This window comes from Carex rostrata, chromosome 12 (assembly GCF_964058835.1).
Source record: "Carex rostrata chromosome 12, lpCarRost1.2, whole genome shotgun sequence".
NCBI classification, from domain to species: Eukaryota; Viridiplantae; Streptophyta; class Magnoliopsida; order Poales; family Cyperaceae; genus Carex; species Carex rostrata.
The window spans coordinates 9,442,973-9,466,400 of NC_135929.1; the positions used below are offsets into that span (position 1 = coordinate 9,442,973).

The window sequence follows — 23,428 nt, forward strand, 5'->3', positions numbered from 1 at the left end:
TTCATTATTTATTGTTTTTGTATCATTTGATTAATTTCATATTAATTTGTTAGATATTTTAAATCTTACATGTAAACACGTTATTCGTAAAGTATCAGTTTTAGCTGTTTGAATTTTTCATTTGAAGTCAATTTGATAGATTTTAAAGTCTCATAATGCAATGGATCAAATCGAAAATTTAATTTGTTTATGTATGCTTTTGCATTTTTATTCTTACAAATTATATTAAAATAATATATATAGTACAGATGAATAGAAATTATATTAAAATTATCTCATATAAGATAATAGATAGATTGTATGGAGATTATGATGTGATAAATGGAACCAAAAATTTCTCAGATCCTTTAAAAAATTCTAAAAATATTGAACTTATTTTTCCCTAATACCACTGAAACTCGTCTTAAAAAGACAATTTTGTTTACAAAATAGATGATCAAAATCTCAAAACAATACATCTATATATTTTCAAATAGTTTAATAAATAAATATTCTGCATGCATACATGCGGTATAGGTTTTACCATTTTGTTGGGGGAAAAAAATTGAAAAAAAATTTGAATTTGGATCCAGATATACGGGTTTGGGGATATGGGTAAGGCGGGTAGGCGAGTACGGGCGGTCCAGGTAGGTGGGTAGACGGGTACGGGTGGTCCAGGTAGGCGGGTAAGGGTACACGGGTAGGCGGGTAAGGGTACGCGGGTAGGGGGGAACGGTCTGGGCCGGCGGGTTCGACAGGTAGATGGTCTAGACCGGGCGGGTACGGGTTCACCACGGTCTGGATAATCACTGGTTAACTTCCAAAAAACTGGTCCCAACCCGTTTTAATCCGTACTCGGGTTACTCGTGTATCTGTGCCAAATCTGGGCACAGTCCGGTCCGGTCCGGTCGGGTACGGGTAACAGGCGGACCGGACCGGGTTTGACCCCCGGGGTAATTTCAATACACTAGATCCAAGGACTTCAACTTTAGTCTATTAATCATCACTCTTGTATTTCTCAAGTTTTTCATATTGTGCACCATTTTATCAATATGTTCTTTTTTTTAATAAAATTGTATCCATATTTAAGTACTCTGCTTTTTCCATCCCTTCTTTTCCTATATCCAACAATTGAGATGGCTGCTGGCAAATTTTCAATTGAAATGACCCTCCCCCCACCCCTCCCCAACCCCCCCCCCCCAAAAAAAAAAAAAATCCCCATGACATCAAGTTTATTATCACATGAAACTAAAATTAATTACTCCTATCAATAACCTTTTTTGTGCATACATTACAAACATAATTTTACTTGTTGGATGAATGTCTGTTAAACGCAAATTGGAGATGCTATGCAAATCAATGGCTCTATTCAATTTGCTAAAGAAGTTATCAACCAAAGCTGTTGCTTTTCATAGAATTGTGAAAAATAAGGGTAGAACGGTAATATAATATTTTATAAACTGGAAGAAACAAATTCCGTTAGAAACTGATAAGTCAATTGCTAAAAGGCCCATCATCGGCCCAATAATCGGAAGGGCCAATTTCAAAGACTGAATGTGGATTTGATGTGAGCCCAAATAAAATTTTATCATTTCTCTTGTAAAAGATAATGACTGTTGATATAAATTAATATATGAGGAGGGATCAAGTTACAGCACTTGAAAGTTACAACAAAGTTACAACATCTATTTTTTTTCATTTTCAAAGTCCAAATCGTCGATCCAAACCGTTAGATATTCAATCTATATTAAAATGTGCTTGGAGACCAAATTTTACATTTTTTGAAATTTTTTTACTATTTATTAAGATGGGTACAAAATCGTTGTTTTTATTAAAATTCTGCACCATTAAAAAACAGCGATTTTGTACCCATCTTAATAAATAGCAAAAAAATTTCAAAAAATGTAAAATTTGGTCTCCAAGCACATTTTAATATAGATTGAATATCTAACGGTTTGGATCGACGATTTGGACTTTGAAAATGAAAAAAATAGATGTTGTAACTTTGTTGTAACTTTCAAGTGTTGTAACTTGATCCCTCCTCTTAATATATATATATAATTAAATCTGTTTTAAAAGTTTAGATTCATCTCTAAAATCGAAACAATAAACCTCTTGTTCTGGCCATTTTTATCTTAACATGTTTAATTTAAACTCAATTCAATCTAATTGAAAACGTGTGAAGGAGTACAATTGATTTATTTATCTTAAAAACTATCAGCACTCAAGATGTAACCGGATAACAGGTGATTATTCATTAATTGTTACTCTTGTTATCCAATAATGAATAATGCAAAATATTTGGATTGGGTTCAGAGTTCAGACCCGATAATGAAATTTTCCAGATATATCACGTAAATTTTGCTATCAGCTACTTAGAAACTAACTAACTGGTAAATAGCATAGAAGGAAGAATCAAAATGAAAATAAGGATCTTTTTTTGACCGTGGAATCGGAATTGGGTAAATCGGTCAGAATCTGCCTAATTGGATCGGAAACTCATACCTCTTTTGCCAGAAACTTGTTTTATACTAGAAAATAGAAAAAAATGATAAAAACATAATTTGTCGACAATTTTTGTTTAAACAAATGATTACAATGAAATAATCCACTAATACAATATAATACAGGCATTTCAACACTTATATTTATATGTAGTTATGTATTTTAGCAACAAAAGATATCATAGTGTGGTGGTAGTTTGCCTCCTTGATATCCAAGAGGTTCTTGTTTGAGTCACGCTCGAGGGGAAAATTTTTGGAGATTGGTATTTGTGCTTTTTAGCTGATGGTATGACTAGAATCAAACCGTTTCGGCCAAAATTTAACTAGAATAGGACCATGTTGTCCGAGATTTGGCTGGAATCAGACCATTTCTACCGATATTGGATGAAAAATTCATATACCGTGTAATTCGGGCTGAAATCGGATCGGTACAACCCGATTCCGGTCTGGAAAGGCCAATTTTTTCTTCTATACTATATAGTAACTATATATTTTACTGGTAATGTAAATGAACTTTGAATGGCAATTTAATCAAGTTTTTGGTCGTGCTGGGCTCAGCTGCTAGCCGGTTGTAGGTTGATTCGGGTCATCACCGGGTCAGATCAGATTTTACTGGAAATTCACTTACCCCATCTGGATGAAAAAAGAAAGACCCTTATATTATTACATTTACCTTTACCTTTAACTTTGTTTTTTTTTTTAATTGATTTATACATTTATAGTTTTATATCCTTTTATTTATATGATGCAAGTTCGTTTGTAGTTCCTGAAAGTCTGTCCTTTATTACCGTACCATTCCCAAGGATGAGCAGGAGCTAAAAATTAGAGTTGCCAGAGGTCATCTCGACCAGTAAACTAGACATGCTCAGCTCTGTGACAATTGAGAGCCACTAGACACGCTCAACAGAAAATTTAGCATTATATATTCCAATGTTACTCTACTTGTGGAGCTAGCATAAGGAAAGAAGAAGCGGGACCATGGGTGTCGTGCACTTCATCAACAAATTGAGGGAATGAGAAGGAAGGGCGGCGCTCCAATTGTCCAAAAATGCCTGCAATTTAAGCTTGAGGACGAGCAATTTCTCAAGCGGCGGTGACTGTTACTATCCCAAATTGGGTATGAAGGCGGAAAGCGTAATTTTGAATTGATCAATGTGCTGGTAGGAGGAGAAGGTCACTGGGACAAAGGGGTCAGGATTTCAGCCAAGGATGATTTAAAGGACTGGGATGGTTTGTACTAAGTACTAACAGATGATTTGCGCCCTGACACTGAAATTGCTAGGGCTTTTGGTGACTTCACTGAAGTACGAATCACGAATACTATACACTGAGACAGTACCAGAATATACCAAATACATACCCTATCTTAGACATGATGATATTTCGACTATGATATCTATGTATTTGCATTTTCTCTCTCTTTTCTACTGCTATCTTGTTCAGTACCTCTACCATGGGTATTTTGCATCATCGATCATTGTAAACGGCATTTACTCGTATTAATCTGACCGTGGTCATTAATTCACCATCTCACTACAATGTGGGGACCACGCTGTCAGAAAAGTAGACAGAATAGGAGAAACTTGAGAGCACCAAAGCAGGGTCGTTGGTGATCTGTTAATACAGATCAGCTTCTAAGTGGTGATTTGTATGTCCATGTGGCACGCCGCAGTTAAATAGGAAAATCTAGATTACGAAATCTCAAGTAAATCTTGCTTATTTCGAAAGGCTGATTGTTGTATGATTTTAGATTATGCAATTGAATAAGAATATTGTGACTTCCACCTCTTGAAATTGGCTTCCACCTTTGTTATCCATTCTCTTTTTTTAATTATTTGACAGTGGCTGTCAAATTACAAACTGTGAATATAAAATTACAATATCGCGCCTATAATTTTTAACCACAAAGCACTCTCCTGTAGTGCCCTTTGCCCATGTACCTCCGGTGGTACTGTTTCTCCTCTGAAATTCACATTGTTCCGCTGCCTCCAGATCAACCAAGTGGTACAGAGGACTCTACACAACCAATCACCTTTCCTTACCTAATACGAAGCCATGAATTCATTGCAAGAAAGCTCTATTACCTGTCTTACTGATAATGTACCGGTACTGTTCTTTGTACCAGTTTCCTTGTCAGTAAACAGGTGCCCAACTTGTGGTGAATCATGCTCCAAACCCGCTATGCAAAGGGGCAATAAAAAAGCAAGTGAGCAAGTGTTTTGTCACTCCAATCGTTGCACATAACACATACTCGCTGGCAAGGAAGGCCATGCCTATTCAAAACATCTCTTGTAGGAAGTTTCCCTTTTACCATCAAGAATCCAAAAAACCTGACAGTTGGTGGTACTTTTGCGTTCCAGATCTTGTAAGTTCTGAAATTTGTTTTTCATCCTGCCACCAGCAATTTATACACCGAGTTTGATGAGTATTCTCCTGACTTGCCCCAATTCCATCTTATCTTATCCAGGGAGGTTGTGAAATGTTATCCATTCTTTAATTAGATTTCTCTGAAATTGATTCGATTATGTTAATTATTGTTCACATTACGTACGTCCCATTAAGCAAAGTCAGGTCAGGGAACTGACTTTGCTTAACCAAACGTAATTTGAACAATAAGATCTCCAAATCAGAATTTTCTCACAAAGAATTGAATACCTGAGTGGGTAGAATCGAGGTACATATGTACTATCAAATCAGTTGATTCATACAAGTACTTGAGTGAAATCAGAGAAATTTGGATGAATTGTTTTCCAAATTCAAAAAAGCATTTTCTATGAGCAGAATTTCGGTGATGTATAGGTTGTAAGAATAATCCATTATTTTGCAAAAGAAGTTACTGATGAGGATTCGTAACAAAAGATGTTATAATAATAATAACACTAATTAAATTATAATATAATGAACAGAAAGACAGCCAACAATTTAATCATTTTCCATAATCAGATGTGCGCTTCCCTTGACCAAGGGCGGAGGGCTTTTGTTTATTTATATATGATTTTCTATGTAAATTTAGAGTAAAATAGCATGGTATTGTAAAAGTGACCTCCATTTCCGTAAAAATAAAATAAAATTATATGATTGGCTATCATATGTGTTTGACTCCCTCCACCCCTGCCCTTGACAACCTTAGATACAAAGTACAACGATGTATATGTGGTGATCAAAGTTGAACATAAATATCATGGCTGTTGTGTTCAAAGAACAATGATCTGAAAATTAAACAAAACCCACAAAATATTGTACACCTCTATTTGGCGATTCTAGTTCATTGCTATTCAACTCAACAACAAGCTTGTTTGTAGTTCTCACTAAAGTTCTATGGTTAGAGTCCCTTGCTAATTAAGTTCCTGAATTTTGCATTCCTTTTTTTTTTTTCAATTAGCATTCAATTCTCGAGCTCCCTCTTTGCTGCACCTCATCTGTTTTACTGGCTGCATCACAGAGGAAGTAATACTGGACTGTGTGGACATTTTTTCCTTTTAAGGAAGGCAGTGCAAATACAGAGGGAAAGAAAACCAATATTAATTATAGTGTGATCAAATTTTCATATGCAATGCACATGCATTAATTATTTCATATTAATACATGAAAATTTTAGTAATAGATCAAGTGTTTTACCATGAAAGGTTAAAAAAAAAAAATTAAACAAGTTTCTTGCTCTCAATTTCATACCGTTGTTGATATTAGTTAGGTAGCAAACATAATTAGAATGACCAAATCATTCGATATGTACCATATATTTTTCAAATGAGAGTATATAACTATTTCACATGTTATTATAAGTCTGATATCTTAAAACCTATGAAGGTTGAACTACATAGCACATGAGAACATGATATGCAAATAATTAAAACAACGCAAAACTTATATATACAAAAAAATAGAAGTATTGGAGAAAACAAACAATAGTACTCCTTAACCAAGTTTTTCTATTCCATCTCTAGATAACTCAACAACTAGGTCATTTATAGTTCTTGAAATTATGTCGTTTATTACCATACTATTCCCAAGGACTAGCAGAAGAAGAAAACTGGAGTTGCCATAGGTCATTCCGGCCAGTGTACTAGACATCAAGAAATAGATATCGAATTTATCATTTATCCCAAAATACTTCACATGTGATTTTTTGGCATATGCCTTGAGACAATGTATTTGAGGCAATATTCAAATTTAGCGCTAGCTCTGTGAAAATAAAACATTAAGTAAAATGATTTTCTCTTATTTCATTATAAATTAACTAATAATTATAATATAATTAGTAAGATGTAAGAAGAATGAGGCTATGGTACTTTGCAATATGCACGTACGGATCGTTTTGTGTATTGGATTCATATCTCCATCTTCAAAGTCTAGATAGTCGATCCGAACTGCTCAACATTATTATTATATGAAACTATACTTGGAGAACAAATTTTATAATTTTTTGACACTTTTTTTACTATTTTTTTAGACAATTAGAAAATTATAATGTAATGAAAGACAGATAATATAGCAGATTTAATGATAATCAATAGTGTATATGTGGTGGTCAATAGTGTATATGTGGTGGTGGTGGTGGTGGTGGTGATAGTAGTATAATAAATAAATTAGTGGATCAAGAATTCTAGTACTGGAGACTAGCTAGCTAGCTATATATTCTGCTCTAGATTCTTGTCATTTCTAAATTAGAAAAGAAAATCATTCTAGAAAGAAAATTAATCTCATTTTTTTTTGGGACAAATTGAAACCAACGATCAATAAATGCAACTATGTACTGCGCGGCCTCATTTGATAAGTCAAAACCCCCCGTTAATTAATGAGCCTTAAACCGAGTAAATAGAGAATTTAGATCAGGCAAGATACGTGACCTTGTCAGATTAGATCCCAAGTGTTTAACATAAGTTTTTAGAAATCTTAAAATATGTCCATATATTGTACAGAAGCTCAAATTTCTTATGACTAAGGTAAAACTTCATTATATCCCCTACATAAGAAGTGTTCCTTTTTACTCATCTAAAATGGTTCACAATAAAAGCCCTAAAAAGGGAAAAATAAAACTAGTCCAGAAAACGTTGCTATATAATGGGCTGGGCCTGGGAAGTACCTTTTGTATGGGCCGCAGAGTATCAATATTAATTATCAGTTTAATCAATTTAATTAGTATATGCTAATATGCTATGCACATGCACTAATTATGTCATATCAATACATGGGAGTTTTAGTAATAGATGAAATATATCTTAGCTAGGGGTGTTTATTGGGTCCGGTTTAGTCGATCGAACTGAATTAGTTTGGATTAAATGGTTCGGATTTTTTGGTTTAATGGTTCGGTCCGGTTTGGATTGTTTTTTAAAATTGAATTATAACTTCGGTTCGGTTAAGTTTGAAAATTTTCAAAATAGAAATAACCAAACCGACTGAACTTTTATATATTATGAATTTGGTCTGGACTGTCCCGGTTTATTTCTTAATACCCCTGTTTATTTCTTAATCAATTACTTTAAATACTTCGGTTTATTCTTAATACCCTAGTTTATTTTTTAAAATACTTCGGTTTATTATAAATCAATTGCTTTAAATAAAAAATTAATATATTTTTGTTTGAACCTAACAAACCAAAATAAAACTTTGGTTCAATTCGGTCCGGGTTATAATGCGAAATTGGTCTGGTTCTATTTTTGAAACTGAATTATAAATTTAGTTTGCCTAATTCAGTTCAGTTTCAACTGAATTGAACCACTGAACACCCCTAATCTTACCACGTATGGTAAAAAAAATAAAAGATGCAACACGTTTTTTGCCCTCAATGTCATGTCCTTGTCATGATTTTAGTTAGGTAGAAAACATAATTAGAATGATCTAAGATATCAAGTATGTCCATTTTTGAATGGGAGTGTGTGTGTGTGTATATATATATATATATATATATAACTATTTCACCTGTTATCAAGTCTGATATCTTAAAATCTGTTACAATTGCAAGTACAATATTCTGAAAATTGATCTAAACAAAACATGCATAATTAAAAATTAAAAATTAAAAATATTGGAGAAAACTAATGGTACGCCTATATTTAGGGTTTCTAGTGCATCGCTATTCAAGTCAACCGATAGCTTTTTGTATTTCAATGAGAGCATTCTTTATTTTTCATTGGCATTTAAAATGGTCCATACTGTTGAATTCTTATTTTTTATACCCAGATTGTTAATATTTCACTCTTTTTTACAATTTTTAACCAGTTACTATTTTTTACAATTTTTATCTAAAGAATTCTACCCTGGAGATTTATGAAAAGCTTTATGAGGAAACTAAACAATGGCAATGATATCTCTACACTTGCTACCTACATCTCCCTTGCGTGCCAGTAGCATAATACTTGGCACGAACTAAAAATGGTATGTTTATAATTCAATTTTTTTTCTTACATCTAACTAGTTTAAGTTGGTAGAATGTTTTTAAGTTTGAAAATTATAATTTAATCCTTTATGTTATTGCTATTGTCAATTTTTTTTTTAATTTGAAATACAGAAATCTGTGTATGTGATGATGGTTTAGAGTTGCTCGACCTTGGAAAACAGAAATAAGAATTAAAAAAAATTTCGCAAATGAGCAATGCATTCGTGGGGGTATCGAGCAGCCTAAATCCTGCTGCTTTCATTGTATGAATTTTTTTCTTAAAAATTCCATATTTTAGTAAATTTGTTCTATATATAGCATAGCATTTATTTAATTATGCATATCTTGTGCATTTCTAGAATCGATTCGTTTCAGTGCTGGGGTTGGATTTTGTCACTAAAATAATAATTAAAGCAACAGTATAAATATGTGAGCAACATAATAACATGTTATTGCTAATAACATGTTATTTCTAATAACTTGTAGTTAATTACCTGTATGATTTCAACATGTATGAATTCATTTACGGCTGTCTCGCTTTAAATATTATTATTTTAACTTCATTTTAGTCATATGACTGACACTATTTAAATTGATGTTAGATGATTCAATTTCTATTGTAAATTAATTTTTGGTAGTTTAAAATTATTGTATGATTTTTGTATAATTTTTGGTCCTGTCATGCTTAATATGATGTTAATATGATGTTAGATGATTCAATTTCTGATTTTTGATTGATTTTGGGTCTTACTGCTTGATAGGACAATTTTTTAGATATTGTAAGATTAAAGCACAATTTATTATTTAAAGCACAATTTTTCAATCTAGCCCTCAATTAATCATGTCTATGTCAAGTTCAAGGAGTAGAGGCATTGAATTCTCTCTCTGTCATGTCTATGTCAAGTTCAAGGTTTTAGCATATAACGCAGTTTCATGTTGTGCTATGCTTCAGTTTCTTCAACTTTTTGATTCAATTTCCAGATTTTTGTGTATGGGACCATGTTTAAAGCATGTAGTAATGTACTTGGGACCTTTAAACACATATTTACAATTTTCTGCAATGTTTACATGTTTATTTTGTTGAGTTTCGCATAGAGTTTGACTAGTGCTGACTGTTTTGTCCATTCTGAACAGCTGACCTTTAGAAAATTATTGTGAGCAATTGGCTTAACCAAATTTTTAGTTCTTTATAAATAAATGATGGTCACCTCATATACTATATGCCATAAAAATATAAAAAATTATTAATGTCAACAGCTATGTGTAATTCACGGATTTGTGTGGGGCAGTTCATATGCCAGCTCACAGTTTGACCCAGTTTTTGTTTTTGTCAGCTGAGATTCAAAAATCGACTTAAAATCACCAAAATTCTTATAAATAGAAAATTTGGTATAGTGATGCTTAGCATGTCATGCTTTATCTATGTGCACAATCGTGGGTCATTTCAAGACTGTAGCTAGGTTTAGCTCTTTATTTTTCCTTTTGACAGTTTTTAGGGGGTATGTTGTACCATTAAGGGTACCATTGGCTCTCCCTTTATCATATGTACAAGGTGAGCCTGGTATGGTGTTGTGAGGCCGGTTCAAGGGTTTTACAAAGTGCCTAGGATTCACCTATACACTTATATGCAGTTTAGGGTTTTTGTTAAAGACTCATATTATCTTGACTTCTTGTTTATTTTGATTGATGTTGTAATTTTTGTTATGTTGAATTTTTTTCTTTTTTTGCAATTATATATGTTTGCCTACCCCTGATAAAATTTCTGACTTCGCCACTGGACCTCATGTCTTCCTAGCTGCACGCTGACCAAATCAAAATCACACATTTCTTCCCAAATCTGAACTGTCCTCGAGCACAAATGGCAAATGGTTTTGCAAAATTCTGAGGTAGCTCTTCTTACTAGCGAGCTCAATTTGGAGAAAGTAGATTTGCAGCACCTGTTTCGACCTCTCCACTAGAACAAAAAACTCCTTCACTGACTGCTCAAATACCCCTACACCGACTGTTATTGCAGCGTCAGTAAAGCCAGCGCCAGTGAAGATTACCCTACACTGACTGTTAGAAACAGTCGGTGTAGATTCTCAACATTGACGGTTTTGAAAAACAGTCAGTGTTGGTGCTCAACACTGACTGTTTTTAAAGTGTCAGTGTTGAGCACCAATAGTGACTGTTTTTAAAAAGAGTCGGTGGTGAGTCTCAACACGGACTGTTTTTAAAAAGAGTCGGTGTTGAGCACCAACACTGACTGTTTTTAAAAAGAGTCGGTGTTGAGCACCAACACTGACTGTTTTTCAAAACAGTTAGTGTCGGCATGGTTCTGTTTGATTCTGGGCTAGCCTCCATATTTTTGCTAGCCATATATTACCATTCAACATTTATTGACATTAAAAAATTAATATGCCACAATTACAAACAAAAGACACCAAACAAGTTAATTGCCATTAAAAATTATCCAAATTACATGCCATATATCCACAAAACACACAAAAGACACCAAATTATCCAAGTTAATGGCCATCAAAAATATATTTACTTGACTTAAATAAAAAATGATTCTCTTTCTTGCAACCTATAACTAATATAAAGGATAGTACTACCCGAGAAGAGATGACATTCAATTGACGAGGCCTATTCAACGTAATCAACCGCACATTGCCACTTCACCTAGTACAACCTACGGATAGCAATTAGTGAAAATTAGAATTTGTGCCATTAAATTTAATATCACAATGATAAAGTGTATGACCTCAGGTGAGCATATATCTATATAGCAATCCTACAAAATTTTCAGATAAAAAAAAATTCCCATTCAAAATAAGTGAGGGGCTGATTGATTCACTTGCTATCAACAATGACTGAAAGTGTTGCTTTGATGACAATCTTCAAAAAGTTATAAATGAAAATGAAGAGCAACTGATCTTATACAACACGGTTCAAAAAACATATAAATTATGTAGATCTTGCAACATAAAATATGATGATCAGTTCAGAACCTTGCTTGAACTTCAGATTGTTAAATAGTATCATAGAAGAAAAATAAAGGTAACCTATGGCACCACAAACTTGTTGTCATAGGTATACTCCTTTTAAGGAAATGATTGTACTAGATTGGTCATGTCAGTAGGAATAGAATACCATTGTATTAATATTACATGATCCTATAATGAAGACTCGTGTAAAAGAGGCATACATGGTGTTTCTTGTTTTTTGTAAAGGTGCATATTGAACAAAATCAACCTAGATATAACAAGTACACTGAGAGGTACACTCCCGTGCAGTATTTTGCTTAAGGAAAAAAGGAATGTATTACCTCCACGTCAGTTCGAAGCTCTCTCCACATTCTGCAAATACAGAACTAAATTACGTATATGATTTGGAGATAAACTTCAGAATTTTACTCTGTTACCTCTCAGAGAGCCTTGCACTTGAAGTCGGGACCTGCTTCAGCCAGAAACTGAAGCCTTTGTCTATGGTATTCTTTTAGTTTCCAAGGTTACATTCTATAATCACCACTGCATTCACATCATAATTAGAAATCACTTTGTATCAATACTTAAAAAAATTATCAACAGTACTATGATTAAAGCTATGCACATCTACAACAGATTTGCAAAAATAAACTAAGCATTGACATTAGATTTGAGAATGTATTTTTGTAAAAAAAAAAAAAAGATTAGAGGAATACCTTAATAGATGTATAAAAGCAAAGATACTCAAGCAGATGTATAAGACAGTAGAAAAAACCCGAGGACAAATTTTATCATGGATTTCTGCCACTAAGACAATCAAATAGCATATGAGCATATTAGTGGATAAGAAAATATTATTTTTAAGTAACAAATTTCCAAGATAAACCTCTACATATAATTTTCTTAGATTTAGAGTGAAAATAATAAATAATCAGAGAATATCCAGAAAAAGCACCAACATTATCACAAAACAATAAACCATTATTCTGAGAACTTTGCAAAGAAGTTCTATCGAGGTGCATTTGCAAAGACATGCAAACAGTATTGTACTCACTGGTATCCTGATAAAATCAGTACGGTGCCATCCGAGAGGGTTGTATGCCACCATCACCTACATATTAAAAATGTCAGACGCTTACAAGATTGAGATTCAATATATTCTCAAATACATAGAAAAATAATTGCATCATAAGAGAACCATACCAAGCTTTTTTTGGATGAGATCTCTTGCTCTGTTGCAGGGCAGTAGCTTATATGCAGCAAATTGCACTAAATTTTTCCAAAGCAAGTTTCAGTTAGCAAAATGCAACTCCTGAGGTATGGCTGGTACCAACTTACCAGAGCTTACAGAAGCTAAAAATAATTAAATAGACTAAAATAACATGTACCAGAAGCTTACAAGATAGCCAAAATTGTGGGGTTACCCGAATTTAGCAATTAATTACTGCCCTGTTGGGAATGAGAAGCAACTTCACGAGAAGCAAGATAGCTCGCCAATTGGTGAATACCACTCCATAAAACGCTCTCCTTCACTGTTTCTGAGGATACCACATTCACCGTGGGATCCTAGAAGCAAATTTCATAGAGCCAAAGGAAAGGAAAAATGTAAGACACTAATATTACCCAAACCTGAAATTAAGCGCAGATGTTGTAGAATTGAGCAGAATTGAGCTTGCATGTTTATAAAACCTGAAATTCTCTTTGTAATTAAGGTTACTACCCAAATCTGAAACCATCAGAGCCAAAATTCTAATTGTAATCAAAGTTCTACACTGTGTGCTAGTCTCAGAATGCTTTTTACCTGTTCCGAGAAGAATCAAGGATTTGGAGCAACTGAGGCGCATGAGAGAGCGGCTGAGGCGCAGGAGAGACGCGCACTGTGCGGCTGAGGCACGAGAGACGCGAACTGTGCGGCTGAGCAGATTCTTTCCTTCTTCTTTTCCTTCGCGCAAGAGAGATGCGGCGGAGGCGATGAGAGAGAGCGATGAGAGATGGGTCGGGTCTAGAGGCTAGGTCTAGAGAGAGCGAGAGAGATGGAGCGGATCAAGATTTTTGTTTGGCGCGGAGGGAAATGCATCGCGGCTGATCGTAATTTTGAGTTACAAACCCGGCAAATGAAATTAACAGCGGTAAAAATCACCGACGGTTTTACAAAAATAGTCAGTGTTGCTATCAAGACTGACGGTTTTGCAAAAAGAGTCAGTGTTGTATATTAACACTGACTATTTTTCAAGCGTTAGTATTGGTACTCAATACTGACTCTTTAAAAACAGTCAGTGTTGGTGTTCAACACTGACGGTTTTGAAAAACAGTCAGTGTTGATAACCAACACTGACGCTTTAAAAACCGTCAGTGTTAGTTACCTACACCGACTGTTTTTTAAAAAACAGTCAGTGTTGGTACAAACACCGACTATTTTTTTTAAACTTGTCTCATGCTATATTTTTTGTATGAATCAATTCTATCATCCTAATTAAACTTTAGTTGCTTTGTGTTGAGATGCATGTTTGTTGGGTGATACATTATTAATTAAGATATAAATAGTTGGTATATATTTCAGCAACTATAATTGTAAATTGATATTTCAGTCACAAAAATAATTTAAGCCAACATCTCAAAGCAGACATTTGGTATATTGTTGATATTTGGCAATCAAGAAATTGACTTGTCAATTATAAAAATAAAAAATGGGTGAGACATGACAAGTTATTATACTAACTTAATAAAAATTAAGTTATAAAATTGAACCCTCTAGTTTCTGATTAAAAAAGTATTTTGCCATTAGCTTTGAATTTATTTTTCATGTATTCAGGGACAATTAATATTATATTCATTTTATATATTGAAAATTATTTTTTTATTGAAAAAATATAATTTTTAAATATATAATGTATATCATTTAGACAGGGCATCCTAATTTACAGTGAATTCTGAATTTAATTGATCATCTATAGAAGAAAAATTACAAGCCATTATTTATTAAAATATGTATAATTTGACTTTTAAGTACGAATGATATTTTGCAATGACCATTGCATTTGTTTACATTTACTCAAGGACAGTTCTTGCTTACATCTAACAGTTATGATATATTTCACACAAAAATGACAAGTCAAACGTTTAAAAATGTTATTCGATGAAAAGTTAATTTTTTTTTATTAAATGAGCTAAATTTGGTACGTGTCATATTTATTCAATAAAAATGGACAAATTGAACTTATTAATTGGAGCAATAATTTTTAAGATACCAATGAATTTTCGTTCTCCACAAACATTTTTTTATTGACTCACCAAAATTATCACAAGCTAAAGAATTGTTATATCTAATTGCTAGCTAGAATTTTATTTTTAGATAGATAAACGATGAATCTCATACTTTAAACTGAATTCTTACACTTAATTATCAACATTGACGGTTTTTCAAAAAACAGTCAGTGTTGAGAACCAACACTTACTGTTTTTATAAACCGTCAGTGTTGAGTACCAACACTGACTATTTTTGAAGCGTCAGTGTTGAGTACCAACACTGACGTTTTAAAAACAGTCAGTGTTGGTGTTCCACACTGATTGTTTTTAGAAAACAGTCAGTGTTGGTGTTCAACACTGACTGTTTTTTGAAAAACCGTCAGTGTTGATAACAAACACTGACTGTCTTTAAAGCGTCAGTGTTGAACTGCAACACTGACTGTTATTTAATAAAAGAGTCAGTGTAGTATAAGCAACACTGATGCTTTGCTTAAAACAGTCAGTGATTAAGGGTCGGTGAAGGGATTTTTTGTACTAGTGCTCACTTATGACTGATGTCACCCACCCATAAATTATTTTAACATATTGACTTAATACGCCCACCTCACCTTCTAACCTCGATCTGTCCTTGTCAATTTCACACGTCTGGTACAATTTGAAGTAAATTTTCCAGTCCCTGACATGTAACAATGTAACAAGCATTGTTACATGAGGAGGGATTCACTTACATCCTTTTGGTGACACCGGATTACACTTTACATTTTCAAAGTTTAAATAGTCAATCCAAACCGTTCAACATGATAGATATATTAAAATGTGCTGACATATCAAATATTACATTTTTTTTAACTATTTATTAAGATGGGTACATATGCAAGCAAATTTTAATATATGCATCGTGTTGAACGGTTTGGATTGACTGTTTGGATATTAAAAACTTTGAAAATATTGAGTGTAATTTGGTGTCACCAAAAAAAGATGTAAGTGGATCCTTCCTATTGTTACATATGCCTTTGTGAAATACCTTGAGACAATATATTTCAGGCATTATTCAAATTTAGCTTCTTTGTGAAAAGAAAACATAAAGTTTAATTTGTAGCTGATGTATTTTTCTCTTGTTTCATTATAAATTAACTAATAATTATAATATAATTATTAAAATGTATAGCAAGCATTCTAGTAAATTTACCAACTTTGGATTTAGTAACAAATTGCAACACTCTCTATGTGAGAGGTCGTGAATTCGAAATATGAATGACGGTTCTTTATGGATATTATATTACATAAAAATTGGGTAGTTATATACGTGAGCATGTTCTGTTGTAACTTCAGAAGCCAAGTTCTTGGATTATCAAATCAGTTGGTTCATGTATGTAGTAAAAAACAGTAGAAACCAAGCAATTCCACAATAAGAAGCCAAGCAATTCACACAAAAAAGATGAAATTTCACAATGAACTATCAAATCAGTTGGTTCATATATGTACTTCAGAATTTCAAAACAGAAGAAGCCAAGCAATTCACACAAAAAAGACAAAACTTCACAATAAACTATAAAAAATAAGGTTGAAACCAAAGATCTGAAACTAATTTTGCTCAAAAAAGTTTCAAAAATATGCTTCTATTTATGTGTTTTTCTCGAAAAAAAAACTATAAAAGTATACTTAAGAGTTAAGATATAAAAAATAAAAAATATGTCTCTATCTAGAAAATTTCCCCAAAAATGTAAACATTTCTATGCACGATTTTTTTCAGAAAAAAATAAAAATAAAAATATACTTAATATTAATTTTTTTTTTATAAAACCATGTCTCACCTAAAATTTTGTTCCACCATGTTAGAAAAAGTAATGGTTCCGCCCCTATTTTTTCCACTCCATTTTTGTTCCACCTCATTTTGTTCGGTTCAGTTAAAAACCAAATAAACTGGACCGATGAACAGCACATAATGTGTGGTGATCAAAGGTCTGAAACCAACGATCCATAAATGCAACTATGCGCTTTATTGGCTTCATTTGATAAGTCAAAGCCCCTGATTAATAACCCTTAAACTGATCAAATGAAGAATCCTGTCAATTTAGACCTTAATTGTTTAATACAAAATTGCACTAATTAAAAAAAAAAAAAATTGCACCAATTTTTTACTGTCTGGAATGAACACAATCAAAGCCCTAAAAGGAAAAGGAAACTAGGCCTGGAAACATTGGTATATACGAGCTGGGAAGTACCATCTATATGGGCCGCATAGTACCAATATTAATTATCAGTGTGATCAATTTAATATTTGGTCCATAGAAGCATTTGCCTTAAATTAATTAATTACTTGCTTTTTTCTTAATGGCCATTGCATCCAGTAGGGCATTGTAATTAATTAACAGGTTTGGATAAGAACGAATCTTAATAAAGTAATTAAACAAGTTATTTTAAAGAAATAATAAATAAATAAAAGGAATTGCGGGACACACTGACGGAAGCTGCTCTTAAAGTCCGTACCTTTATTTGTCTTTTCAGTAAGACTGATCAATTATTAATTTTTCTTGGGCAAAGACTCATTATTCATTTCTTCATTTTTTTTGTTAGTCATTAACTGGGAATCCACATCCTCTCCGGTACTGTAATGGGGAATCTTTTACAATTAGAAGATCTGGACCGTTTATTTAACTTGGTACGAATCTCAAAGCCCAATAATACTTACTAACCCGAATCTCAAAGTGGCTGAAAATGAATCTCAAACCGTAAAGTTAGGAGAATCTTTTACAGTACTTCAGATACATTTCCATTGACTGGAGTCTCAACCATACGTCTCTATCCTCTCCAAAATTAGATCACCATAGTCTTAATTAAAATCCCAAATTCAAAAACAAATTATCCCCTCGAAAATGAAGAATCTATGCGAAGCAGCTTGGTTGGTTTGGTCTCGCCTCCTGTAACGAATTGTATTGTATGTGTTTCTCTTGTTTTCCTAATTAAGTTACTTGGTAACAATTATATAGGTTTTTTTTATAGTGAACAATTAAATTATATCTTTTTATAGTGCTGATTTTGCTAAATTCGTTTCCATAAATATCATGCATGCTTCCTGATTGAGATAGAAGTAGTTGGATCCGTTTTGGGGCTCCGATTTATTTTTTAATTGTCTTTTTTTTTTAAGAAATCGTAGTAGATGCTGCCAAATATCTATTAATATTGAAAAACAGAATAGTTACAACTCCAATAGAGCGATCCTAACAGCATTACATAGACTTGCTTCCTCCAACAACCAAAAAATACAAAACAACAGCCAAGCAGGAAGTAAACCTTACAGCTACTTGTACAATTAGGATCCTCCATTTTTAACAGTACACTACCCATAGATGCCCGAAATTTTTATTAATAGGAAATTATTTAAATAAATATCGATTATGGAGAACGGATTTGAGTGTTTTCGAGATATAGGAAAAACGTGATAGTGTATAACGTCCTCTGGACGTTATAGACCATCATGGTCAGGAACCACCTGTTTCAGCCTATGTTTCTGCTAGGAACAAAACCTGTTTTGGTATGAACTAGCACTGTTCTAAGCCGTGATAGTCTATAACATCCAGAGGACGTTATATAGTATCACGTTTTCCCTATATCTCAAAAAAACTCAGATTTGTTCTTCATTATTGATATTTAATTAATTAATTTCCTATTAATAAAAATTTCGACATAGATGCCCCTCCAATAGTATCTTCTCAGCTAGGATATGTGGCTGTTGCATTCCCCCTCTAAAAACCCATTCGTTCCTTTCTTTCCAAATGAATCAGCTTACACATACGTACCATCTGATCCATGTTGTATCCTTTCCCCTGCAGCAAGCTTTATAAGCAGCAAGAGAGTCATACCAGACCTACTCCACACTACCAGCAGGTTTAAAAATCAGATAACCCAGCTTAGAGGAGACCAACCACCATACATAAACTGCGTATGGATGGAGAAAAAGTAAATGTAAAGCTGACTTAATCAGGCAGGTACTAAGTTGACACAGAATTTTCATTTTTCTCAAGATATCTTGCATCAGTATTCTTCCCCTTAACATCAAATATGCAAAAAAAAAAAACGTTGTTCTCGGGCACAAAGTTTCCCAACGGTTAGAAATCCCCATTTTACCTTACCACCCGTTAATAGCACATCATATGCGAGTTTGGTCGTGTAGGAACCTGACGGTCCCATTTCCATATCAACGTATCCTGACCCGAGCTTAGAATTAGCAAAGTGTTGAGGGCTGCAACTCCCTAATAGTTGGCAAACCATCAGCTAAAACGAAACAATTGGCCGAACTTTTTAACTGGTTTTGATGGATTCACATATTTGACCTATTTTGGCGATATTATGGTTAGTGCAATCTCAATTTTAGTCAAGATATCAAAGGAAGCACAGATTAGAAATACGAAAGAGAATAAGTAGGAACTTCTGACAATGGGACCCATCAATTTAAACCTAATGTTATTTTACCTTTTAATGTGAACTTGAAAACTTGCTAATTAAATTAACATTAGCGAATACATGATGGATTGCACTAATGTAATAAATAAATTTATGAGCAAATGGTTAGTTTTTTATATATTGAAAAAAGATTAGTTCTTTCATTTATAAAGTAGAAGTTCTATTTTGTTGCAATTTTTTGTATTACTTGTATTCTAAAACGTAATTAATTTTATATGTACGTAACATTTGTATTTCGTATGTAAAAATTAAGAGAATATACAAGTGTGATCAAGTTGTAATTCTATATAATCTAGTTTCCAAAAAAATATTTATATGCATTTTAAATTTATCTTTTATCGAATATGTAATATTTTATTTTATTTGCTTTATTTACTCAATGTGAAATTCATTATAGGCTAACTGTTTAGTTTTAAATGTTTCAATTTATTATATTAACGAATTATTTGAGTATAATTTTTTGAGGTAACATAAATTTTCAGAAAATTAATTTTTACAATTTTTTTTCTATTATTTTAGTACAAACAATTTTTCTTTTTAAAAAATATTCGAGTTTTCTATCTGATTTGGCCGATTCCCACATATCCTCCTGATTCCATGATCAACTTAACGATTTCAATTTTGATTTCTATTCTGATTTTCAAAACGATGATCCTAACCTTCATTCTATTGTTTTCTTCCTTTCAGAATAAAGAAATAAAGGGCAAAAACTTGCACACCTCTGTTTTTCCTCTTGGTTTGACAGGGAAAATCCCATTTTATTCCTCCTCTTGTTAGAAAAGCAACTTTTTTAATTTTGCTTCAATGCATTGCAAAGAAGGTGACGTTAAAAAGGAAAAAAAAAATTGCTTCGTATTTCGATACTATTCTAATCCTTCCGTTTTGGTTGATAACTGTAACAGGGGAGAATGAGCTTGTGGGATAAAGCACTCGATTTTTTGGTGTCAACCATTGGTCAATCTACTTTTGATTCTTGGCGTAATAGGAACAATGTCGATAATTACCTCTTCGAACTTCGTGTGGCACTGCCTAAGGCAGAGCTCCTAATTGAGAGAGCCGAATGCTGGCGACTACCTAAATACAACCCAATAGACAAGCATCTTTCCCTGCTAAAAGATTCCGTCTATGAAGCCAAAAGCATAGTTGATGAATTGAAGTACCAAAGTTTGAAGAAAAAAGTTGAAGAGAACTTTGCAGGTACTAAAAGTTTTCAGAAATGGATAGAGAACTGGATGAGTGATTTCCCAACAACAGTAAAAAGGGTTATTGATAGGCTTAATATCGTCTATAATGAAATGAAAGAAATCTGTGACAGTCGTGGTATACCAGAAAATCCCAACCAATTTAGCCAAAATGCCAGACCGAATACAAGCACATTTCTTGCAACTAAAGTGTATGGTCGAGATAAAGTGCTGAATGAAGTGATCCGTCTAATAATGGAAATTCCCAGTTCTGAATCTCGTAAAAGGAAGAGAGAGCAAGAAGCAAGTGTGTCTTGTTCAGAAATTGGGGAGAGTAGCAGTACAATGGATAAGAAACAAAATGTATCTGTTTTATCTATTGTAGGCATGGGAGGCATTGGGAAAACCACCCTTGCGCAAATGGTTTGCAATAATAAAACTATAAAGTCGTACTTCAATCTAATTATGTGGGTTTGCGTCTCTGATAATTTTAATAAGGAAAGGTTAACTAAAGAAATGATTGAGAGCGCCACTAAAAAAGAGTGCAATGTTACTAATTTAAATGCCCTGCAAGAGGCTTTACAAACGGAATTAAATTCCAAGAAATTTTTGCTAGTTCTTGATGATGTTTGGAGCAAGGACTGGCAACATTTATTGGCACCAATGGAAGGAGCATCTGAGGGAAGTGTAGTTCTGGTGACAACTAGGTCTCCAGAATGTGTGAAAATTTCAGGCACGAGTATAGGCTCTAGAAAGGTTATAAATTTGGAGGGTTTAGAAGAGCATATTTTCTGGGATTTCTTTAAGAGCTGTGCATTTGATTCGGTTGCTGAATCAAACAACATTAATCCAGATCTGAAGGCTATTGGTAAGGAAATTTGTAAAATGCTAAAAGGATCTCCGCTTGCTGCCATAACAATTGGAGGTACTTTGAAAAACAACTCAGGTGTTGAACACTGGACCAATATCAAAAACAGTAAAATGTGGGAATTACAAAATGAGGAACATGATATACTTCCCGTACTTCAATTGAGCTATCAATATTTACCCACTAATCTGAAAAAATGTTTCTCCTTTTGCTCGCTCTATCCTAAGGATTTTAGATTCACACAATGTGAGTTAACAAAGTTTTGGATGATGCAAGGTTTTATTGAACCTCTAGATAACGAAAAAGAAACTAGAACTCAGGCGAACGTTTACTTTGTTGAACTTCTAAGGCGAGGATTTTTCCAAGCACTTGGACCTGAAACATATGTGATTCATGATCTGATGCATGATGTGTGCCTATCTATAACAAAAGATGAGTGCTTTTGCTTAGATAATGGGCATTCTGAACAGAAAGTCTCCCTTGATATACGGCATGCATCAGTATTTGAAAAGAGATTATCCCTGAAGGAGCAAAAGGAGTTGTGCAAATATCATAAATTGCTCTCTCTAAAGATAGATCCTAACAATTGTTGCATTACTGGAATAGAAACCAGCTGCAATGTTTTTAAACATATTCGATCATTATCTCTTGCGAGATGCGGAATTCGGAAACTACCCGAAAACATTGGAAACCTAAAGCATCTTCTGTTTCTGGATATTTCTGGCACATATGTTAAAACATTGCCAGAGTCTTTTTGTAACCTTTACAGCCTCCAGTATCTAAACATGATGGATTGCCCAAAGATTGAATGCTTTCCCGAAGGATTTTACAAATTGGTTAATTTACAACTTTTCTATTTAGCTGTTGAAATGGTCTCCTTGGTAGAACGTTTTGAAAATATTGTCAAAGCAATCCAGCTTTACAACCTGAAGCTTTCCTTGAGTAATAATATGAAAATTGAGATTTTAAAGGACCTTGTCCAACTCAGTGGATCTCTTTGTATAACAAAACTTCAATATGTTCCCAGCAAAGAAGCTGCTCAAAAAGCACAGCTGAGCAATAAAACACTCATTAACAGGTTGGTATTGGAATGGTCAATGAATTGTGACATCGGTAATGAAGGAGAAGACTATTATGAGGTACTTGATGGTTTATGTCCCAACCATAAACTCAAAGAGTTGAAAATGTCCTGTTATAGAGGTAGAAATTTATCACCAAGTTGGTTGAAGGAAGAGTTTTTGCCAAATTTAACAGAAGTTGAGTTTCAGTATTGTATGAATGTCTCAACTATCTCTCACCTCCCTCGTTTCATCACCAAATTAGTCATTCATTGGCTATACCAACTAGAAAATCTTCAGAATTTGTTGGAACCAAACCACCTGCCAGCACTAAATCATATTGAGGTAAAAGATTGCTATAATCTGGAATTATTATCAGTAGAATTATTTGGAGGATTTGCATCGCTTGAGAAGCTGATAATTGCCGAGTGCCCAAAGCTTAGAAGCCCAAATGCTATGGTCTTACCACCCTCTGTCAAGTACCTCGAACTGGGTAATTGTGGTGACCTTGAAAAGTCAATTCCCAGTTGCTTGCAAAACCTCGCATCCCTTGAAACTTTGAATATACGTTCTTGCTACAGTTTGGAATCTATTCCAGCTGAGGTCACAAGCAATCTTAAATCTCTATCAAAGCTACAATTGATGTACTGTACAAAGTTACAGTCCCTAGGGGGGCACCAGTTTCTTGAATGTCTACAGGAAGTCTGTATTTTGAGATGTCCTAAGCTTGATGTGACTAGAGGTCAAGATATAAATGGAAAACTGCCATCAGGTAATTCACAA

General features: G+C 33.6%; 1 protein-coding gene and 1 long non-coding RNA gene across 7 annotated transcripts in view; one reads left to right on the plus strand and one right to left on the minus strand.

The window, feature by feature from the left end:
- Positions 1 to 23,428, plus strand: part of LOC144563129 (putative disease resistance protein RGA4) — a 38,331-nt gene that overhangs the window by 11,512 nt on the left and 3,391 nt on the right. For 2 of the 6 annotated variants that reach the window (XM_078312526.1, XM_078312525.1), the window contains exons 1-2: positions 17,913 to 18,012; positions 20,441 to 23,417. In XM_078312526.1, coding sequence (XP_078168652.1) covers positions 17,962 to 18,012; positions 20,441 to 23,417 — 3,028 coding nt within the window. In that variant the 5' untranslated portion in view covers positions 17,913 to 17,961. Of the gene's footprint in view, positions 1 to 17,885; positions 18,013 to 18,907; positions 19,064 to 20,440; positions 23,418 to 23,428 lie in introns of those variants that run through there. The other 4 variants (XM_078312528.1, XM_078312530.1, XM_078312529.1 and 1 more) reach the window with 4 other exon arrangements.
- The window catches only part of LOC144563132 (uncharacterized), a 57,852-nt gene continuing 45,698 nt past the window's right edge, over positions 11,275 to 23,428 (minus strand). Inside the window, exon 5 of the long non-coding RNA XR_013514270.1 lies at positions 11,275 to 11,396. This is a non-coding gene — a long non-coding RNA (uncharacterized LOC144563132). The remainder of the gene's footprint in view (positions 11,397 to 23,428) is intronic.